The following is a 23102-nucleotide window of genomic DNA, read 5'->3' on the forward strand; positions in this document are numbered from 1 at the left end:
AAAGTTACTTGGAAGTGTGTGTAGATGATTTTGCTTATTGTAAGGACAGTGCTTGGAGACAGTGAGAAGGCCCAGAAAGTAAAAGCCTAGCAACTGGAGTTCCATCCTTAGAACCCTTGAGAGAAGAAGAAGATTGATTCTGTAAAATTACAATATTCATACATGTACCATGGCATGTGTACATGCTCTCTTCTCCTACATCCTATAAATTCATATACAATAGAATTACTACTACTATTACTTATGATTATGCATTTTAACAATTAACAACACTGGGCTGGGGCTTTTAAATTTAGATGGTGAATTTTCTGATATGGCAAATCTCACAACTCTGACAATTTCATATAAAAAATTATACCTAAAATGTCAAGAGCTTTCATGCTAAAAAAATAATGTAGCTTAGATAAATCCAACTGCTCATATTTGTCATTTGCTGTTATAAATTTTCATCTCCTCTGCCTAGAATGTCCTTTTTATATTTTCCCAAATGTCTAACTCTTACTTATCTTTTAAGACCTATAGAAAATGTCACTTTTCTGTGGCTCTCTCAACGTGAATCACTCTATAACTTCTATGCCATTTCACCCTATCTCTTTGGAACATTACTTTGTGCTCAATACACTCTCTTCCTATGATAAATGTCCCATGATAAACTTTCCCTACATGTCTAGAATGGTATTTATATTTGCTAACATATAAAGGATAACATCTAACTTTCACACTGATGGTACTTACAACAATATTATTGTTGCATTTACACTCAACTTTATAATTCAAAGGGTTTACTCTATGATGTGTATCTAACTCTAAAATTATTGCCTTGGCCTCCATGTTAAATTATAATGTAGTTTGGTTTGGTTCTGCTGTTGTTTTTGTTATTGTTGTTTTGTGTTTGATTTTTAGTTTGTTTTGAGTCACTGACAAACTTTTTCCCCATGCCATGGTACATGTGTAAATATTGCAATCAACATTTTGGGAGCACTGTTTCTGTTTATTCTTCCAGAAGACATTTCCTAAGAAACTCCTTCAGACGTGAAGACTTATTCCTCAGAGCTTCCCTCCCTAGTAGGTAGCACCTGAATCCCTGCTCCTTGACTCTAGCTTATTCCAGTGTCATGGATGCTCCCAGAAGTCTAATATGTATCTGCTGAAAGAATTACTCAGAGCAGGGAGAAGGGAGTTCTCACTGTGCATCCAGGGGAAGACACAGATAGACAGCAGCCTAGAGACAGTCATTATATCTAGACATAGGAAATCTACATCCTTACAGCTGCACACTGGTACTTTCTCTCCACTCAGACTTCATGACATCACTATAAAAAAAAAAGGAGCATCCTTGATTTGCAATCTGAAATCACCTTAGTAATAGTGATCAACCATTTAATTACAAATGGTTTCAAAATAGAATGGTTTTTTTGAGCTTTCTAATAGGCTCAAGTGACTATTTCCTAAATTTTGAAGAATTTTGTTCCACTTTCTGAAGAGAAAATAAATTGTAAAAATCTTGTGATTGCTTTCATGGGCATAACCTAGGGCCATTGAAAAATGAACGTGCTTCACATGGACTTTTATGGACCTGATATTTAAGTGTAAACAAAGTGCCCATCATCAGTTCTCAAAGATGAATAGACAATGATTTGCTCCCCCTAACACACAACATTTAGAAAACTGGGTGTTTGAAATTCTCAGATGCCATGGGGTTTGATCCCAAGCAAACAGAAAAAAAGAAAAAAAGAAAAACAGGAACAAATTTAGTTTCCATTTTGTTAGACCAATGCCCTGCCTGAAGCATGTGCTATAGAGTACACACATCATAACCTAAACAGAATTACATCCTCTTGCAACAAAGCTATCCTGTCTACTCAGAGAGAGATAATGCCAATCATTTCCCATGACTGGCACCTCAGCAGATGATGTGTCATACTGGGACTTTCTATCACTTTGATTAGAAAATGGAGTTTCATAACACCCAGAGAATGAAAAGGGATGGAAGAGGCTGGTTCATTTCAGCAGCCTCCTCACAAGCCTATTTAGCACAGCAGTGAGGATATAACAAAGCCGTGAACTGAGGCATGGCCACTCAGTCAATATACACGCACTAAGCATGCAGCATACGGGGCTGGCCAGGAAGCCTCTCCCAGTCTAGTCTGGCAGCCTCGGTTCAATCCCTAGAGCCCCCATGGTGGAAAGAGAAAGTTGGTCCCAGAAAATTGTCCTCTGCTTCTACATATATACAATAAAAAAGAAAAGGAAAGGAAAGAAAGAAAGAAAAGAAAAGAAAGGAAAAGAAAAGAAAAGGAAGGGAAAGGAAAGGAAAGGAAAGAGAAACAGACAGAAATGAAATATATTTTACTTAAATATATTTATTTAATATATATTAAATAAATAAATATATAAAATAAAGTATATATTTCTTTATAATGTATAAATAAATATATAATTTATTTATATATTTTAAAAATATTTTATATTTTATTTAACTGGCATTAGATTCAAGGTTTATCAACAAGACAAAATCCTAACCCTCACAGATCTTATATTTCCCACATGTAAATATACAATCCTTCAGTATAAACCCTCTCTCAAATACTTTGCTTTCTTTTGTTCACTCCAAGATTCTATGCATGGAATAAACAATTTTCTCCCCTTCTTACCACAACGCAAAACCATTTGCAAAGTGCTTTTATAGTCCCCAAAAAGCTACTTGTAAAACATTTCCTCTTACGCCCAACCACATCATTGAAATACATTCTCAGTCTCCCGCAGCCTCTGTAGGTATGTTGTTGAGTCATTGGGTACAATTTCATAAGGGGACAGATGGAGAAACAGAAATGCTGTGCTAGGTATGATTGAAATTAGACCGAGATTGTAAAATGTGATTAGATTTGCTAAAGTTAAGCACTTGTGAGCAGCTGCTTGGTTGAGTCTGTTCTCCATAAGGAAAATATCCTAGTTTTTCATTATTATTTTTTCTAAGTTAAAGAATCTTATTCATAGGGATAACACTTAAGACCATCTAGTGTTACAACTCTAGTTACAAATAATGACAGTTCTTTCTCATGGGTCTTTGATGAGATAAAGTGTGATTGATATTCATTTAAATATGTCAGTTCCATAAAACAATTCACTCTTTTCCTGTCTTTAAACTGGAAATCCAGAATAGCAATCTAGAGATGGACAACCCAGCACCTAGTTAAAAAAAATGATTTCATTTCACAAACTAAGCATAATAACAATTTTAAAGGGATGAAATAGTGCAATTGTTATACTACTAATAAAATAAGGGTGAGTCGCCTAAGTTCAAAGCTTATTTATTTGGCTTTTTAAACCTAGAACAGAAACTGGGGAAGACCCTTGAGGACATGGGCACAGGGGAAAAGTTCCTGAATAGAATGCAAATAGCTTATGCTCTAAGATCAATAATTGACAAATGGGACCTCTTAAAACTACAAGGTTTCTGTAAGGCAAAGGACACTGTCAAAAGGACAAAACATCAACCAACAGATTGGGAAAGGATCTTCACCAACCCTAAATCTAACAGAGGGCTAATATCTAATATATACAAAGAACTCAAGAAGGTAGAACCCAGAGAACCAAATAACCCCATTAAAAAGTGGGATACCGAGCTAAACAAAGAATTTTCACATGAAAAACTTCAGAGGGCTGAGAAATATTCAACATCATTAATCATTAGGGAAATGCAAATCAAAATAACCCTGAGATTTCACCTCACACCAGTCAGAATGGCTAAGGTCAAAAACTCAGGAGACAGCAGGTGTTGGCAAGGATGTGGACAAAGAGGAAATCTCCTCCACTGCTAGTGGGATTGCAAGATGGTTCAACCACTTTGGAAATCAGTCTGGAGGTTCCTCAGAAAACTGGGCATGACACTTCTGGAGGACCCTGCTATACCACTCCTGGGCATATACTCAGAGGATTTCCCGGCATGCAATAAGGACACATGCTCCACTATGTTCATAGCAGACCTATTTATAGTAGCCAGAAGCTGGAGAGAACCCAGGTGTCCTTCAACGGAGGAGTGGATATAGAAATGTGGTATATTTACACAATGGAGTACTATTCAGCCATTAGAAACAATGAATTCATGAAATTATTAGACAAATGGATGGACCTGGAGAACATCATACTAAGTGAGGTAACCCTGTCTCAAAAGATCAATCATGGTATGTACTCACTGATAAGTGGATATTAACCTAGAATTTTGGAATACCCAAGACATAATCCACATATTAAATGATGTCCAAAAAGAACGGAGGAGTGGCCCCTGGTTCTGGAAAGACTCAGTGCAACAGTATAGGGGAATTCCAGAACAGGGAAGTGGGAAGGAGTAGATGGAGGAACAGGGTTAGGGAAGAGAGCTTATTGGACTTGTGGGGAGTGGGGACCCAGAGAAGGGGAAATCATTTGAAATGTAAATAAAGAATACATCAAATAAAAAAAAAGAAAAAAACTAAATATATGTTATAAGCACAAAGAGAAGAGAAGGAAGGAACTTACACAAAGTTGGAATTTTTCTTTTGCAAATAATAAAGTAGAAATATTAAGGATTATTTTAATATATTAATTCCAAAGATACGGTATGTATAAGGAAGAATAATACAGAAATTCATAATCAAGTAGATGAATAAATTTTACTTTGTCAACAATTATACTCCCCTAATTTCACTCAAATTCAACCAAGGAAACACTTTCACAAATACATGATTAACATGCAAAAAACTGCATTTCAGATGTCCTTTTCATCTCCTGATGCTACAGATTTTTTTGATAAGTTGTATTTCTGTTTCCTGCTTCTATGATGAGTTTTCTTTTGCCCCTGGCTTCATGTTTGTTTTTATTTAACTCCTGCTATTAAACATTACTCCCAATGATAGAATATTTTAGAACACTGAATTCTATCTCTTTCAGCTTTATGCCATATCTTTATCAGTCAGTTGTTAAAACTAAAATTATTGGGGTCTGGAGAGAGATCTCATTGGTTAAGAGTGCATATCACTCTTCTAGAAGACTCAAGTTCAGTTGCAAGTGACTAGTCAGGTAAATTACAGTCTATTTGACTCTGACTCTACAGATCTGGCATTCTCTTCAGGCCTCAGTAGGTACCACAACCAAACACACACACACACACACACACAAAACTACACATAACTTTAAATACTACTAATAAATATTTTCTAAAAACTGAATTGTTGAAAACTACAGGTAATTTACCCTTTAACCCTTATACTAATTCAGTATAACTGTTCAAACATTTATAGTATCTCAGACTTCTTATTATCCAGACTACATCCTCGTTTTTCTATATGAAAGACGTCCTTCAGTGGGTCTGAGAAATAGGTTATAGGAGTCCTCTAGGCTTGGATATTCTGCAAGGTCACATGAGCAAGTGTCATCTATCTTAGTTGAATGATTGTGGTGTCTATGACATTGAGATGCTCTAAACCTTTCATCTTTAGTTAAATGTAAATCAGAACAACACTGTTACCAATTTTGTCTCTACATTGAGTTGAACTGTGTCTCTTTCAAGACTGTGCTCACAGGCTGTAGCTGTGCCCCTCGGGGCCTGTCAGAAATAGTCTCTCACTTTAGAGCCATTTGAAGAGCTGATGCCAGTGAACATGAATCCCTGATGCTCATGCTATCTTGGTTGATTTTCTTTTCTGTTGCATTCATGAGGTCTTCATACATCTCAGTTTCAGGACATGTCACTATTTTAGACACTGTTAAATATGCTACAGGTAACACTCTTCCTTTAAAGCAAGCCACCTTTAACAGTGCAAACTTTGTGCACAGTGGGAATCAAAATGACTTAACATACTAATCACAAGGTGAACTTAACAAGACTTAGCAAGTAGGAACAAAGTGTCAGACTGTTAGCTCCTCCCACTCAATAGTTCATCCCAGTGCCCTCCAGAGTCAATTAGATTTATTTCTTAATCTGTCTTTTGGAGCTCCAAGACAAATGAAAAATCAATCTTCGAGTAAGCTAACTTACTTCTCAAACATCTTTTAATTCTGTGATGATAGATATTTAGTTTGGGTTTAGGCTTATCAATTATGTAATATTTTCCCTTAGATTTTACTCATATATTTTGTGAACATATATGTTCACCATACATACACATATATATGTGTTTACAAAATGCATATATATTTTCTCATGAATAGCAGGGAGTTGTGTTAATGTCCAAAAGATAAGTGACTTTTGTATTCTGATATGGCCAAAGTGTAAAGTTATAACACTACACACAAACACATGCACGCGCGCATACATACACACACACACACACACACACACACACACACACACATTTTACTATACTCTCAGAATTCTTATTTAAAGATGCAAAGCATTAACAAAACAAATAATATTTAGTTTTAAGAATCAGATTGAAAGACTTCAGAAATGGCTCAGTAACTGAAGAGAAATTATTGCTATTCTAGAAGACCCAGGTTCTATTCCAAGTACCCACATGGCAGTTTATAGCTATTTGTAGCTCTAGTTTCAGGACTTTCTCCAACACTTTCTTTTGGCCTCAAGCATGTGTGTGCTATACAGATACATATGCTGTCAACATGCAAATATGCATAAAATAATAAAATATTCTAAAAATCAATTCATAGTGCAGAGAAGGTTGTAGGTCTTTTCTCACAAGCTATTATGGATTCACTGTGAAATAACTATTCTCTCAGTACTTTTTAAAGTCAGATTTCCCTAGTTTCTGTCTGCTTCCTGATCTAGTTTGCTGTATGAAACCTGAGAGAGTAGTGCCAGAAAATGAAGTGGACTAAAGTCTCCTGTAATAGCCAACTTCATTCTGAGCATCACACAATTTGTACTCTGAGGTTAAGAAGAATCTTGTGAGTAAGGTTTTCAATCTCAAAGACAAGCCACATGCGGCAGAACATAGTTTTCCGCAGAGGATCATTCCTACTTGCTACACTTGGAAGGAGCACGAAAACACAGCTCAAGGACAATTCAGTGTTTTAAAGAAACTAAGGTCACAAGACTCCTGTCTTGTTTATTTGGAACTTTTTTTTTTAAAGCGTTCAGAATTCTCACATGACTCCATTCTTGGACTGTGTTCCAAAACCTGTCTATTTGGTTCAAAACCTTCTCAATGGGATTTATAGAATCTGGTACTTGTGGTTTAATATTTATACATATTTCACAAATCATTTTAATTAACAATCTGGAGTGCAAAGGATTTTTGGAAAATACTAGGTTCACTTAATAGAATTCCTTTGTCCACTTATTTTTAATTTAAAAATTTAAGCTAACTGATCTAGGCTAGGTATGGGGCCACATAGCTGTAATCCCAATCTGAAAAGCAGAAGCAGGAGGATCATCACAACTTCAGGACAAGAAGGGGTTGCACAATAACCTTCAGTCCTATGAGCCCTATATAGTAGGATGTTGTCTGAGATAAATCCATAATTTGACTGAAATTACTAGTGAATCACTGATATGCATGGGGTAAAGAGAAGGTAACTGCTGCTAACTAGCCAAAGTCTTATCAGTGATTAACATGTCTACTTTAATCAGCATTTCATTAGCATATTTATATTAGGCAGATATAACCCAAGTAATAAAGAATGTCTTTATCTTATCAAACAATAATGTATCTTACATTAAACAACTTTCGTACCTTGGTAACCAAAGGCTCTCTAATTTTTATAAATATGAAATTGCTGTCATACTAGTAACCTTTCATTCCCTTACATATTGAAGAAATATCTTTGAACATCCTTAAATGTTACCTTTCCTCTGAGTATAGGGAACAAAATATTAGACATTTCCTCTCCAACTATATAGTCAGTGCTTGCTACATATTGGTTGTTTAGTGAATATTTGCTGAAAGAATAAATATCTCCTCTACACACAAACTCTTCACTGAAGCAAGCAAGCGTCTATATCATCAACTGGACTAAGAAAACACGAAAAAGCACACAAAGTAGGCTTGGTGTAATGTGGAATCCCAGTTTGGAGAATGTAGAGGGGACCGGCAGAAATTCAAGTTATGTAAGTCAACGCTTAATGGGCCAAAATGAATCTTTGAGGCTATCAGCATGTAGAAGATTGTTTTTGATTGTGGAATTTTAAAAATAAGTGATACAAATTAAATAATCTATAAAAGACACAGAAATATTAAAAGAATGTATATATAAACATAAATGTGTTATATAGCATAAAACACTATATATATATATTGTATATTTATATTACATATATAAAGCATGCTGGCTGATACAAAGATTCAATAATTTAATTTTACTACAAAATAAATCTTAAGTATTTTAACATTTGATTTGTAAATTATCTCATGATTTCCTTGACATTTATGGGTTGTTTCTGAAATTTATACGAAAACAAAGAAAATGAAAGTAGCTATTTTATTTGTGTATATACATACACAAATATGTAGAAGCGTGTACCTGTATGTGTATATATAAATACACAATGGAATTTCACTGAAGTATAAGAATGAAACTATGCCATTTGTAGAGAATAAATCCAGCTGGCTAGCATTAAGTCAGGCTAAGACAAACAAACATTATGTGTTTTGTTTCATTTGGGGACTCTAAATTCTGTGTTGAGACACAAAATAATGCATGCATATAATACAAAAAGCAGAAGTGAAACAATATGGGGAAATAAATGATACCAATAGGACTGGGAAAGAAATAATAAAAGAACAAAGAGTGCGTAAAACCCATGATAATTGGGTCAAGGTAGAAAACATACTCATATGTAAACATTATCATGAGATGCAATACCATGCACAATAGATATATTCTCATTTAAAAAGCACCAAAAAATAGAGTATCGAAGTTCCCCTCTTAAAATAATTATTACCATAACTCTTTATATCCTTTACCCCTTGCCAGAAACATTTCTCAAGCAGTGGACGGTGGCACAGTTTGTGAAATTGAGGTCATGCCCCACCAAAGACTCAAAGAACATTGAAGGAGCAACAGTATAGAGATTCTAACAACCAGCAGACAGAGGAGTTCTGAAAAACCATGGACCTAACAGGACCAGTACATGCAGGAAGCCACTGCAGCTGCCTGCATAAGGCCTTCACAAGATTGAGTCAGACAATATTCCAATATGGGTGGGGTAGGGCTCACCAGGCCCCGCCCCTAAATGAGGACCTTTGGTGGGTGATAGCCACTGAGGAAGGAAAAGTCAGGTTTCTTCTGTGATAGTCCGTAGTAGATAACTCATGACCCAGAGCACAAAGTTACACCCATCCATACACCTGCAAGACTACTAAGAATCAAGAGGAAAGGAAGAGGAAGGGGGGAAAAAGAGGAAGAGGTAATGATACAGGTGGGAACAGGATATAGTCGTCCAGAAGAAGTTGGAGTGGGAATTAATTAGGCGTGGTTGTGATCTTAACACATTGTGTTCATGTAAGAAAATACCCAAGAACATCAATTTAAAACTTTTCCTCCCTTGAAAATGAACAAAAAATTTAGACAAGGAACAAGATTACAATGTCAACTGTTCTAATGTGTAGAGAAAGCATATTCTCCTCAAGAATCAGGAAATAGACTGATCCAATAACATTCTTAATAATAGTTACACTGAATGGAGACTCCAAAAAGTAATAGCATCAGGTGTCGGCCACGATGTAGAGATGAGAACCCACGTGGACAGCTGATGGATGGTCAATGGGGTTTGATGCAACAACTGTAGAGACCTTGCTACTGTACTGTGTTCCCCACAAGCTTTCAAGGAACATTGATCAAAAGTTGGAAAATCAGCGCTGCAGGCTGGCTAGCCAGCTTTCTTTTGTTAATTGACAGTAATTCCAAAGAAACAGACACCTTGACTGTTCCTTCAATAGCATTAGAAATAAAATTGTCAGTGAGGCAAATCAAGCATTAATGTGCTTTCCTCATACCATTTGTGATCTATATGGAACTGCATGGGCACATACGTACTTCATTTTCTGGTTTTTATAGTGTGTTTAGCATTTAACAGTGCCCTGGCATGTATTCTGATTCTGGTCTTCAAGGAAACCAGTGATCTGAAATAATTCCCTACAATGTTGCTGTTGATCAGACCTTAAGAAATTGCCAAATGGTTGCCAAGGAAATATTTTTGACCAGTCATATTTCCTTTGGTTGCTTTGTTGGGTGGGTATGGCTTTGATTTTGCTCAGACACTGTCTTTCTCTATAACCCAGGCCAGTGGCCTCACACTTCTGATCCTCAGGTATGGAAGTGTTGAGATTACAGCTCACTGCCTCCACCATGAACTGTCTAAAATTGTAAAGCAACAACCCTTATCAAAATAAACACATTACATGGTGTGTAGTAATAAAACCTTGCAGAGAGGTTTCTCTGTACATTTTATTAAAGGGTTTTCAGCCTCTTTATTTTGCTGCCAAAAAGAACTTCTGGTTTAAAATAACCATTCATATAATTTTTTTCCTAGTATAAAATTTTCACATCTGTTAAATAAATGCCTTTTACTAAATAATATCCTTTCTTCTTATATCTTAGGATTTACAGTGTGGAACTGTTTCTTTCTTTGGAAATCTTACAGAATAAGGTTCCCTTTCCTTGTTTCTTAAGTAGAAGTGACAGGGATTTAGCAGTAGGAGCCAGATCTTGAGGTTAATTATGAGGACTGAATGTGCCCATTTTCAATGGTTCTTAGACACCTTCAGACAGCTGAAAGATGTTTAACTCAAGTCCACAGAACCATCGCAAACAGCTACAACAGTTACCTCTGTGGTAAATAGGTCACATCTGAGAATCACTCAGTACCCTTGTTTATAACAAATATTCTAATATCTCTCAATTAGGTATAAAGGGCCCACCATAACCTTTTAGGAGCAAGACATTGCTTTAGTTACTCTACCTGTGGACACAGGGTCTCCAGGTGATTGGCTGCAATTCTGACGATTTTAATCCCATCTTCATTCGTTGACATAGAACAAGCAAGGTTTGCCACCTTAAATACAATTCAAGACAATGAAAATTAGTCCCGATCACTGAGGAACTATTGAAATATTTGCTCTAATATGCAAGGAAGAGTATGTATGCATTTACCAAAAATGCAATGTCAGGTAGCATTTTTATAAATATCTCTGATATTAACTTCAAAAGATTTTTCAGGGAAACTAATAAAATAAATAATAAAAAAAGGCTTAGGAATCAACAGACAGAAGAAATGCTGATGAATAGATCAGTAAGCTTTATACAGTCTCTGGGTATCAACATCTAACCCATAATAAGACATTCTTAGGGGACTGGGTAAAGTTTATCTATGGATCGCATGCTAATAGGTTCTTGGAATCTCCTTTGATTGTGGTTTATTTTAAGATTGTAATTGTTTTATTATTTCCCAGAGGTCTATTATGCACATTTAAGTTGCATTAAGCATAGCTGTATCTTATTCATGTTTTATTCAACATCAAATGTGCTGGGTTTCCCAAGCTGGACAAACACAAGATAATTAAATAGTATTTCCTGTTCTTTGCTTTTCTACTGTAATTTAATGAACAATATCTGACATTCTGACAGCCAATTTAATTCATGTATTAGTGATACCCAAATCTATTTTATACCACTGCTTTTGAAACTTATCCGATGATCTTCCACTGTTCTTTTAAATGATTACCATAATAGCCATTACCTAAGCCTGGTGTTTACAAATTCTTTATAACATAGCTTTGAGAAAGGGTGTAGAATTTGTTTCCCTTCCTTTAAACCCCATCTTATGTAAAATTCTTATTGCTAATACCATGGTAATTTATAAAGAAAACCAATATTTTTTCTTGACTAAAATTTTAGTTGGGTGGGGAGCGTTAGGAACATTGATGCAGGATAACCAGTACTGTGATGTACTTGAGAAAGTCAGAAAACAACTTATGGAATTCTGTTTTCTCCTTCTACCATGTGGGTGAGGGGACAGCTCTCCCATCTACTTGGTGGTAGATGCCTCACTCTCTAAGCCACCTCACCAAGCCATGATATATTTTTCTGATGTACACAAAATATTTCATTGTCCTAACTAATGCTTTGCCCCATAAAATAGCCTCTTAAAGATTTGCCAGTTGCCCATTAAATAATACACACCTTGTAGCTCCTGCTGCTAAATTTCAAAGTAAGTTCACCTTCAGGAAATAGTGAATAAACAGCAGTCTTTAGGCTACTATTTTAAGACTGGGAGTTGAAAATTGAATATCTATAAGTCTTTCTGGCATCTTCCTTAATATCTGAATGGTGAAACATCTCCTGGTTAGCTTTTACACATGACAAAATAACGGACATACATTATTTAGCTATGAAGAGGCATTGTTCAATTTATTAACGTACATGAAATGGCTTACTTGAAAAGGCCTTTTGTTAGCTTGAAGGTCACAATGCCTCTACTTTCATATCTGACACATAATTAGAGCATTTGTGAATTATTTGAAAAGGGCAATGGTTTCTGTGCCCGTATCCCACCTCCCTAAACCTCATTCACTGATAGCAAAACTCTTCCAAATTTGAGCACTGATTGCAGTTAAAATTCTGTACATTTTGTAGAAATTTCTCATTAAATTAGAGCAACACATACACATACAAATAAAATTTACAAAGAAGGACACTAATTAATCTGAAGCTTCAATTTACAAAAACATTGACCCTATACAGATATTTTCTTCTTTCCTATTTTTTTATCTGGTGCTGGGTACCAAGTGCATCATTGTCTTGGGATTGCTAGTCAAGAACGCATCAGTGATACCATCTTCCTATGTCCACTCCATCTCACTCGTTTAAAATAAAACCTGGTAACATTACATGTCAAGCTCTACAGTCACAAAACATGCTTGGCTATCAAAGATGCAGACTTCCCTCAGCATCTCCAGCACCTTCCCCATGTGTGCCTGGCCTATTTGGGCACATGTATCTTCTGTAGGGCTATGCTCGCCCTGGCCAGCCTCTACTTTTCCTCTTTCCTTTGCCCTTTGGTACCTCCTCTCCCATGTTTACAGGGCCTTGAAAGTATGAACTCTGGCTTTGGGGTAGCAAATTTAGCAGATAACTTTATAGATCTTCTCCATGACCCCTCCCTTCACTGTGGATCTCTCTCATTGAACATCTATCCAGTCTTTAGAACGTGGAATTTGTGGGGATTGTGCATAGGCATGTGATATGGGGATTTAGCTGCACATGACTTTGTCAGTCCAGTGGTCTTTTCTTCTTCTTCTTTTCTTCTTCTTCTTCTTCTTCTTCTTCTTCTTCTTCTTCTTCTTCTTCTTCTTCTTCTTCTTCTTCTTCTTCTTCTTCGTCTCCGCCTCCGCCTCCGCCTCCGCGTCCGCGTCCGCGTCCGCGTCCGCCTCCGCCTCCTTCTCCTTCTCCTTCTTCTCCTTCTCCTCCTCCTCCTCCTTCTCCTTCTCCTCCTCTTCCTCCTCCTCCTTTTCTTCCTCCTCCTTTTCCTCTTCTTCCTCCTCCTTCTCTTCCTCCTCCCCCTCTTTCTCCTTTGTTTCCCCCCTCCTCCTCCTCTGATGCTGATGCTATTACACAAACAACTATATGGATGCACAGCAAGAATCATTATCCTCAAACAGTATATATTTTTATTAGCAGTGCTAACTTTTATAAGACAATCCAATGAACATACAAAACAATTGGAAGCTGGGTTTATGCTCACTGTCTCCAGTGAGATAATAGTCCTAAGATCATTTTTATCTCAAAGTTTCATTGAAAATAGATAGATGGTAGATAGATGAATGGATGAATGAATGGAGAGATGGATGGACAGACAGAGAGACAGACAAAGGATAGACAGTTGGACAGATAGATGAGGTGGCTATGATATCTATTTCTATCCCTATATCTATGTTCATCTCACCCAAACTGTCCTATATAAACTCAACTTTCCAGATAATCAACTTAGAACTGACTTAGAAACGATTAGACTTTGTCATGTGTTTGTCAAACATGGCTAATTTATGGTAATATTCTATGACAAACCAGAAAGGCCTGGTGGCAAAACTGAAATCTTTTTTATGATTTGAATTTGCATGACTCAGAAATGTTTTCCAAAATCACATCAATGTGTGAGTGAAAGTCTCATTTCTTCTAATAATAATTAGTACTGGGTGCCTGTTGAGGAAAACAAGCACAGCATAAATGTGACTTTCCCTGCTTGTCAAAGAAAACAGCATGCACATAGAATATCTTTTAAAAGTAGTCTGTGATATTTTGACATCTGACATCCTTGTTTATCTAACTTTGACAATGTTTCACAAATCCAAGCAAAGCTTCATTATGTAACACATTCCCGTAGAAATTTTCTCTTCACTAAGGAAAACTAGAGATTCAAAGGATTTCTTTGGATTGTGGGAAGATATGAAGTTCCGTGATTCTGTTTTGTTCCCTATAAAATACATGATGGTTCCTAACTCACAGTGGTGCCTGGGAAACTAAGTGAAACACTGTATGGAGAAGATGTCGCACCCAGTAGCTTTGAAGCCATGTGCATTTCCATCATTTATTTGTCTGTTCGATCTGTATCTCATCTCCACCTCTCAGCTAATAGACAAAATAAAAGAACTTGAGGTTTTCAGCAGTGCTACAAATTTATGCCTTAGGTGCACAAAGAACCTTAGCAAAATGTCTAACTCAAGACACTGAGCTTGACTGAACTCAGTAATGGGGTAGAATGGTATGTAATCCCTACCTAGAGGCAGGAAGATGCATTAAAGCAGGGTGAAAGGGAGGACAATGTCACAACTCAGCCCACACAGCAGCTGGTTAGCTAACTTTCATTACTGTGACCTCTTATCAGTTTGCTGTCCTCTGTACACAGGGAAGATGAACTGTCAGATGCAGCACACTCAGACTAAAGGATGGGGATGCTGAACCCCATGTGTGTGTGTGTGTGTGTGTGTGTGTGTGTGTGTGTGTGTATTGCTTGTAGGCAGACACTTCTGTACTGAAATAATGGAGCTAGCTTTTAATGGGCATTACTTCGTAGCCTTTAGCGAGTCAAAGAAAAGTCATGTCTTCAATATCTAAAATAAACAAAGAAAAGATATTGGGTAAGAACGTGTATCCATTAAAGAGAATGGCTATGAAAAAAATAATCCTTTATACCAAAAGTGATTAATTGTATCATTAAAATAATTACCTAAATTCTCACCAATAATTTCCCAGGACATCCTCAGGCTAGGACATGTTGCCATGTCGCTGAACATTACCTAAAGATGTCTGTCCTGTCGCTATCCCTCTCTCTGGACTCTCTGTTTCTCAACAGCTCCTCAGATATCTAATACGTAGGTCACATTTGAAGCTTACAAGGTTCTCTAACCTAACTATGCCATGTGATCTAGAAAAACCACGTAGTCTACAAACACGTCAGTGCTGATATCAAAGCCTGAACAGTCCATTCATTCCTTCATCTCAACAATGCTACTGACATTTCTTGTCACCCTCGCTCATGGATCAAGTTCTAGACATCAAGGGGTATACTCTTATTATGTTCAATATTAGCCAAATATTCTATCTGTCCTAGTATTTGGCAGTAAATGTGGTTTCCTTCACTCCTTAACTACTTGTCTGGTGTGGGACCTTGTCGAAGCTTCCATCTATGTTAGTCCTGCTTGTTCCCTGCATGTTATATTGACCACTGAGAATGAAAGGGCTGAATCATCCATCCCAAGAAATAGGATAACTACAAAAAGACATTTTGAATATTATAAATTTCCTTGGTGGCCATTAAATAAATCTCCTGATCTACAGATTAACCTTGTGTTGGATAATCACTATGCCGTAATATGGCAGGGAGATTCTATGTTTAAAGTGTTGAATGGAAGAGGATGCCAGGACTTAAAATTCCAATATCAAGTTTCATCCCAAATCTTATTATAGCTATCCTCTCTTGACATCTTAGAAAACTAAAATGGAAGTGTCACTAGAAAGTGTGCTAATAGCCAGAAGCTGGAAAGAACCCAGAGGAGGGTTCCCCTCAAAGGAGGAATGGATACAGAAAATGTGGTATATTTACACAATGGAATACTACTCAGCAATTAGAAACAGTGAATTCACAAAATTTTTAGGCAAATGGTTTGATCTGGAAAATATCATCCTAAGTGAGGTAACCCAGTCGCAAAAGAATACACATGGAATGCAATCTCTGATAAGTGGATATTAATTAGCCCAGAAGCCCTGAATACCCAAGACACAAATCGCATAACAAATGACTACCATGAAGAAGTATGGAGAAGGTCCTGATCCTGGAAAGGATTGATCTAGCATTGGAGGGGAATATAAGGACAGAGGAAAAAAAGGAGGGAGGTGATTGGAGAATGGATGGAGAGAAGAAGGTTTATGGGACATATGGGGAGGGGGGATCCGGGAAAGGGGAAATCATTTGGAATGTAAACAAAGAATATACAAAATAAAAATATTTTTTAAAAAAGTGTGCCATGCGGGGAAGTGTATGTCATCCATCATTTATTCTGTCACCAAGAGGTTCCTGTACATGTATTTGCCTTTTATATTCTTTCCTCGAGAGTGTGAATTACATTAGGATGTTTGGTGAGGTCCTCACCATTGCATGCTCTTTGTGTGTCTATAATCCCCGTGGCCAATTATAACATCTCATCCCATCTCCACAGATCCTAGCTCTCGGTGGGGGAGAAAGGTCATTCTTTCACTTTCATACAAAATCTCTCTCTGGCAGATGGTCATTTAACACTTGTGCAAACACTTTTGGGTACAGAAAATATAGTGTCGATAAGGGCAACTCTATTCCCCTGGGAGGACAGTTTTGAAATTATGAAATTTAGCATTATTTTTTATAAGGAAATAGAATATCCCCTCAATGAATGTCAAATGTCATACATAATAAATAGAATTAGATTCAGAAAAAGTGTAGCAACAATTCCCAACTAGTGGGATGAGGAAAAGGAAGACAGCAGAATGACCAGGAAATAGCTGTTTAAAGGTTTAGTTTCTTCCTGCAGAGGTATCGTGCTTTATTAATGAAGAGATCTAAAGGATGTGGTATTAGAGTTTTAAATTCAACTTCCATGTGATTTGGATATAGTAGATCCCCACAGAATATAGAGGAGAGAGAGAAAGAGAGACAGAGAAAGAAAGAGAGAGAGACAGAGAGAGAGACAGAGACAGAGAGAGAGACAGAGATAGAGAGCAGTGACAACAGAATAAAAATATACCTACACTGGACCTTGGGACACTTAGGTAGATCTATTATCCCCTCATCTAAGCCAGGGGGTGCTGTCTGCTTGTGACTGGCTAGTCTGTCTCCTAGTAGCCCTTGGTCCTAGGCTGGACATACTCCTCACTTCCTCCTAGAGCACTTTTGGTTTCTGCCTATTCTAAACATTTCATTTTGACTTCATTTGGACTTTACTTATGTGAGCTGCCTGTGTCTTCCAGCAAGGTCCCTGTGTTCCCAACTCAAGTAAACCAATAATCTTCTCAGTGTTGACCTAGAAAACCAGAACACCAACTGTGCACTAACATCATGCTGTTTAGCAGTGATGAGTGAACACGATCATGTCTGCAGGAGAGGGCTTCTGACCATATCTCTGACTTAGGTCTTAGATGAACTGGCTATCCTGACCTCATACAAACAAAAGAAGAAGCATATGAGTCAGTTCCTGCAAATGTGAATAAATGTGTTTCAAGAGTTTTCTTCCTCACCCTTCAGTGCTTAATAGAATATTTTATACATTAAGTACCAAAAAAAAAAAAAAAAAAAAACACCAAAAAACAAAAAAAGCATTGAGTTCTTAAAGGAATTATTTACCATTTTTTCACCTTAACTTGCAAGCTGTTCATTCTGTTTGAAAGTCATTTTGCACATCTTGCTTCAAAACCATATCAATACTCCAAGACCTAGAGTGTAGTACTCAGAACTTCATAGTTAGACTCCATAACTCTGCTTTCTCTGTGCATGTCAGTCTTCCCAATGTCACTTGGCTACCCATCAAATGGAGTGCAGGTTTAAAAAAAATGAATTTTTTTCTCTAATCTTCCATCAAGCATATTATCCTAATAGTGGTTATTTGGCTCATGTAAATAAGAATTTGAATCATTATGTTTATAAATCACAATGTCCAATCTCTATGTGAATAATTCTATTGTTTAGTCTTACAAATAAGACATAATTTATTCCTTGGATGCTATGGCTTCCTCTACAACTTCTTGATTATGATAGGTCTTAATCATTCACAACGTGAACATTAAAAGTAAGTATAATCTCTTCAAACCACGAACGAAAAGCATGAAGAAATAAAATCTGTAGGGTATTAATGTGAATTGCCTTAAACTGACCGCAGCCTGACTGGGTACATACTTTGAGTTTATCAAGATTTAGTTCTTGGAGTGAGCAGGCAGATTTGGGTTCCCTTCTCATGCTAGAAGGATTGGAACTTCACAAAGCTTGCAGTGAGGCATAAAGAATCATGAAGGCTCTCAGAGCTCTTGAAGACATTATGAAGTGTCATACGCTAAAAGTCACTAGCTAAATCACTAACAACAGAAATGCTGGGACTTCCGCCCTTCAGTTGTCGTCGTTTTCTTTCTTATTGATGGGAGACAGTGAGAGTTGGACTGATTAGTGTACATTTGAGTTGACATATTATGATACAAGTAGATATAACTAAAACATGTGTGCATAGTGAAGATGCTAAAAGGGAATTCACTAACTGATCAATGATAATGTGATTAAAAGGTGACAATTATTCTCAGAAGTGTATTAAAGATGTCAATATTTATTACATTATGAAAAGAAAATGTTTTTCTGAGGCACCACATATAGAGTTTTTAAGTCACACTGTAAATCAATGTTGTGACATTATGAACACCTGGAGAGGTTGCAAGGAATGTTATTGGATGTTACTGTGCATAATGCTTAGTGATAATGTAAGCAACCTTTAGAAATATCCACTCATTCAGCCACACAGAGAGCCATGTTATCACTTCTTGGGGTGTTTGGCTGAAATGACCATCCCAGAGGAAAAGAGTAAGACAGTTCCAGGACCTTGTGACTCAAAGGAGACAACAACAGGATACCTTACTAACACACACACACACAAACGTGTGCAACACACAAAAGCACGTGTACATGTACACATGCACACATACACACAGACCCATGCATGTACATACATACACACAGACACACACACACAGACACACACACACACATCCAATTTTATTATTTTTCTGAGCAACTATATGTTATACTACATATGTGTGGGGGAATAAATAGCATTCCTATGATATATATTTTTCCACAAATATATAAAAATATTATATAGAGAAAGAACCTATTATAGCCAATATTCAGTACTTTTTATGTAGATTTGATCTTCCCATTTCTTCATTTCTATACCATATCTTCTTTCCTATAAAATTATGCATAGCAAATATACATATGGGTACAATATAGCATGGAAGAAAATAGAAGAAAGATTAATTATAAAAGAATGAGAAAGGACTGAGCAGGCAGCAAACATGAGTTATGTAAAAGAATATAAATCTAATTGTGTTTCTAGTTCTAATTCTGCCATTGATTTTGTTTGTTTGTTATGGTGGATCAGTGTATAAAGTACGTCCAATACTAAATATGTAAAATTTAATGTCCATTTCTAAAGCTTCTTTCTGAATGTCTCTTCCTATTATGTAGAAGCTCATTGAGTTGTGAAGTCTAGTTAATTTCACTGTGTGATTTTTTTTGGTTATTTGTACATTTTTTAGCATCATGAGATTTATTTATTTTTATGTGTATTAATGTTTTGCAGGCATCCATGTGCTCATCATGTCATGTGTGTGCAGTAGCTAAAGCGTCCAGAAGAGAGTATGAGATTCCTTGGAGCTGGAGTTGCAGGCAGTTGTTAACTACTGTGTGAACCTGGGATTTGAGCCTGGGTCCCCTAGAAGAACAGCCAGTGTACTAGAGCTATCTCTCTAGCACCATGTAAGATTTTTTTTAAGGCTAAGTTTATAAAACATCAAATCAGACTGTGTGTAGTCCAAACCAAGCTCATTAAGTGTAGGTTGTTTTCAACACTATCTTAGCTGGCTAAGTGTGATTTTCAAGATCAGAATGTTTCTCTTTCACGGGACTTCTGCATCTGTTTTTCTTTGATGTTACCCCCCTTCCTCCTTCACTGCTGTCTGTGAATCTCTTACTTCTGCTAATCACTGCTCATCAGAACTTGCTCACAAGTATTGCCTTGGCAAGACTGTGTTGCTTTTCCTGGGATCATATCCCTTCTCATACCTTAAGTGTCTATCTACCCAAGAGAGGACTTTCTTTTGGAGAATAATCCTCAGTTTGTAAAGGCACATTCGCTCAGTGTAATTTTCTTTGCTTGTTTATAGTTTTTGATATTGTTCTTTGGTTTGGTTTGGTTTGGTATGTGAGCATGTGTGAGCATGTGCATGCAGGCATGCATGCATGTATGTGTGTGTATGTATGTGTGTGTGTGTGTGTGTGTGTGTGTGTGTGTGTATACATATATGTTTGAAGAGGGTCTCACTAACTTTCTCTGGCTGACCTGGAGCTGGCTATGTAGATCATGCTGACCTTGAACACATCTGGCAAAGTGTTTCTTTGATGAGGAGCAAGTGTCCCTGCTTTCCAAGGGACAGGATCCCTCTCACATTATTAACTCATTGTTTCCCCCAAAGTCTGCTACCTGACATTGGATATCCAAACAACAAACAGCTTTTCTCCAAAAGGAGTACACATATAGATACACAAAACAGTTATGCTTACAACTGTGCTGTCTTCTCAGATGAAGAAACAAACAAACAAAAGGAACTCCAGAGGAAAGAGAAAATGGTAGGAATTCAGGGTGAGAGTGAATGGAGAATGAGGTTTTCCTTTGAATGTCCCTGCAACATTCTACAAAGCTCAGACAACTAGCTTTCAGAGAAACAGTACAAGCCTTTTCTTCACACTTAACTGTGTGACTTGTGGAATGGTTCCTTTCAAGTTTTACTTTCACTTACACCATCCAGTTGAGAACTAATGAACAGCTCCCAATCTGGCTCAATTTATTTATTTTAAATAGAGTAAAATAACTCTTTAAAGGGCCCAATCTGGCTGGTAATGCTATTGAGTGTGGCTGATACATGAAGCATATGGACTCCTGTCCACAACCCAGGAAATTTAGTGTCTTTTCAGAACACAGGGCATCCTTTGCTGTTAAGAAACCCAAGCCCACAGGCCTATACCTGCATCTGGTATGCCAAAGGGGATCTGTGATCTCCCATAATAGCCCTCACTCAAGTGACTTCTAGCTGAACAGGTCGGCTCTTCAATTCCTCTGCTGTTTTATTACTGTTATGCTAGCACTGGAGCTCATTTCTTTTTTTTAGAAAAAGCTTATGAGTTGTGTATAGTGTTTAACCGATAGAATTGTGCTATCAATGTAATTGGCAAGGTTCAACTAATCACCTGACAAAGTAATAAATATTGATTATGTAACTATGATGCAGATTGGGAACTACCGGTAAAATTAAAAAATAAATCTGTAACAATGGAATGAATTGTTTTATTTTTCATATTATTTATTGATTGATTTAATTTCTGCCTGGAGAAGGACACACATGTCTCAAGGCATACCTGTGGAGGACAGAGGAATATGTGTGGTTGTAATTTCTTGGCCTCCTGCAAGTAAATTCAGGGGGCGGGTGCTGAGCTCAAATCTGGATTAGAGCCTTTGTCTGCTCAGTTATCATCCTGACACAAGAAGTGACTGCTAAGAAGAATAGTCAACGTAGAAAAGACCCTATCTCTAAAGCTATAGACTGGAAGCACAGTGGGAAGCTTGCAGCAAGGGAATGACTAAGAGATGACCCTGCCAAAGATCCTATGGAGATAAATTATCACCAAGTGGCTCAGGTAGCATTGCTGCTATGAGAAAACATTAGGAAACAACTTGAAGAGGAAAGGGCTGGTTTTGCTTAGGTATTACTGCACATCATCATTGAGTACAGGAACTCAAGCAAGGCTATGGAGGAGTGCTGCGTACTGGCTTGCTCCCCATGGTTTGCACAATTTACTTTCATTCAGAAAGCAGGACTACCAGCCCAGCTCTGGACCACCACAATAGGCTGGCCACTTCTACATCAATTCATACATATAGAGGCAATTTCTCAATTGAGATTCCAGTCTCTAAGATGACTGTAGCCTGTGCCAAGTTGACATAAAACTAGCCAGCACACAAAAGAACTTCAAATTCTCCTAAACATTGCTTTTAAAGATGCCTCTAAAATTATACAGATGCTGAGTTATGCAATCTTCTAACAATTTACTAATGTAACCACCTACCTGTGGTAATTGATCTAAACGTGTTATTTCAAGGCCTCTTGAATTTTGGCCATTTCTTTCTCCTCCATATGCAACAGATAAAGTTAGATAGAAGTTAGGCAAAGGTGAAGATCTACGTGATATTTTGATACCAATTTGAAGAAAAATTTACAAATAAAATATCAGACAACTGGAAAGAATTATGAAAGTGAGAAAGGCCATTAAGTCACCCCGTGATTAGACACCAAACAATAAAACTTTCCTAGAGTTCAAGTTCTGACAGCATCTGGCAAACATAAAGCCTGCAGTTATTAAAGCTGAACTGAACTAAACAAATTTACAGGAAGTCGTGATGGTCAATAGTTAAGGTTAAGCCAAATCTGTGGGAATACAACTGTTCCCTGTTCGCTGCATTTAGGAGGCCAGAGTAAGATGACTGACTTCAAGGCCAGAACAGGTCATTTAAGAGAACTAAAAGAACCTAATCTAACATACGCAGATACCATATTCTCTCTCTCTCTCTCTCTCTCTCTCTCTCTCTCTCTCTCTCTCTCTCTGTGTGTGTGTGTGTGTGTGTGTGTATGTGTGTGTGTGTGTGTGTGTCTGTCTGTCTGTCTTTCTGTCTTTCTGTGTCTCTGTATATCTCTCGGTATCATACCAACATAATCACATACTGTGTCTTATATAAGCACAGGTAGAGCAAATATTGATGATATCAGCCCATGTGGTGGAGAAATTGCTCAGTGACTAAGAGAACATACACAGGAAACAGGTTCAA

At 37.1% G+C, this 23102-nt stretch overlaps 1 protein-coding gene across 1 annotated transcript in view; it reads right to left on the minus strand.

The window, feature by feature from the left end:
• Positions 1-23102, minus strand: part of Ctnna3 (catenin alpha 3) — a 1484299-nt gene that overhangs the window by 578925 nt on the left and 882272 nt on the right. The window contains exon 9 of the mRNA XM_052164514.1: positions 10898-10990. Within this exon, the coding sequence (XP_052020474.1) occupies positions 10898-10990 (93 nt within the window). The remainder of the gene's footprint in view (positions 1-10897; positions 10991-23102) is intronic.

The sequence above is a fragment of the Apodemus sylvaticus genome, chromosome 19, assembly GCF_947179515.1.
Source record: "Apodemus sylvaticus chromosome 19, mApoSyl1.1, whole genome shotgun sequence".
NCBI classification, from domain to species: domain Eukaryota; kingdom Metazoa; phylum Chordata; class Mammalia; order Rodentia; family Muridae; genus Apodemus; species Apodemus sylvaticus.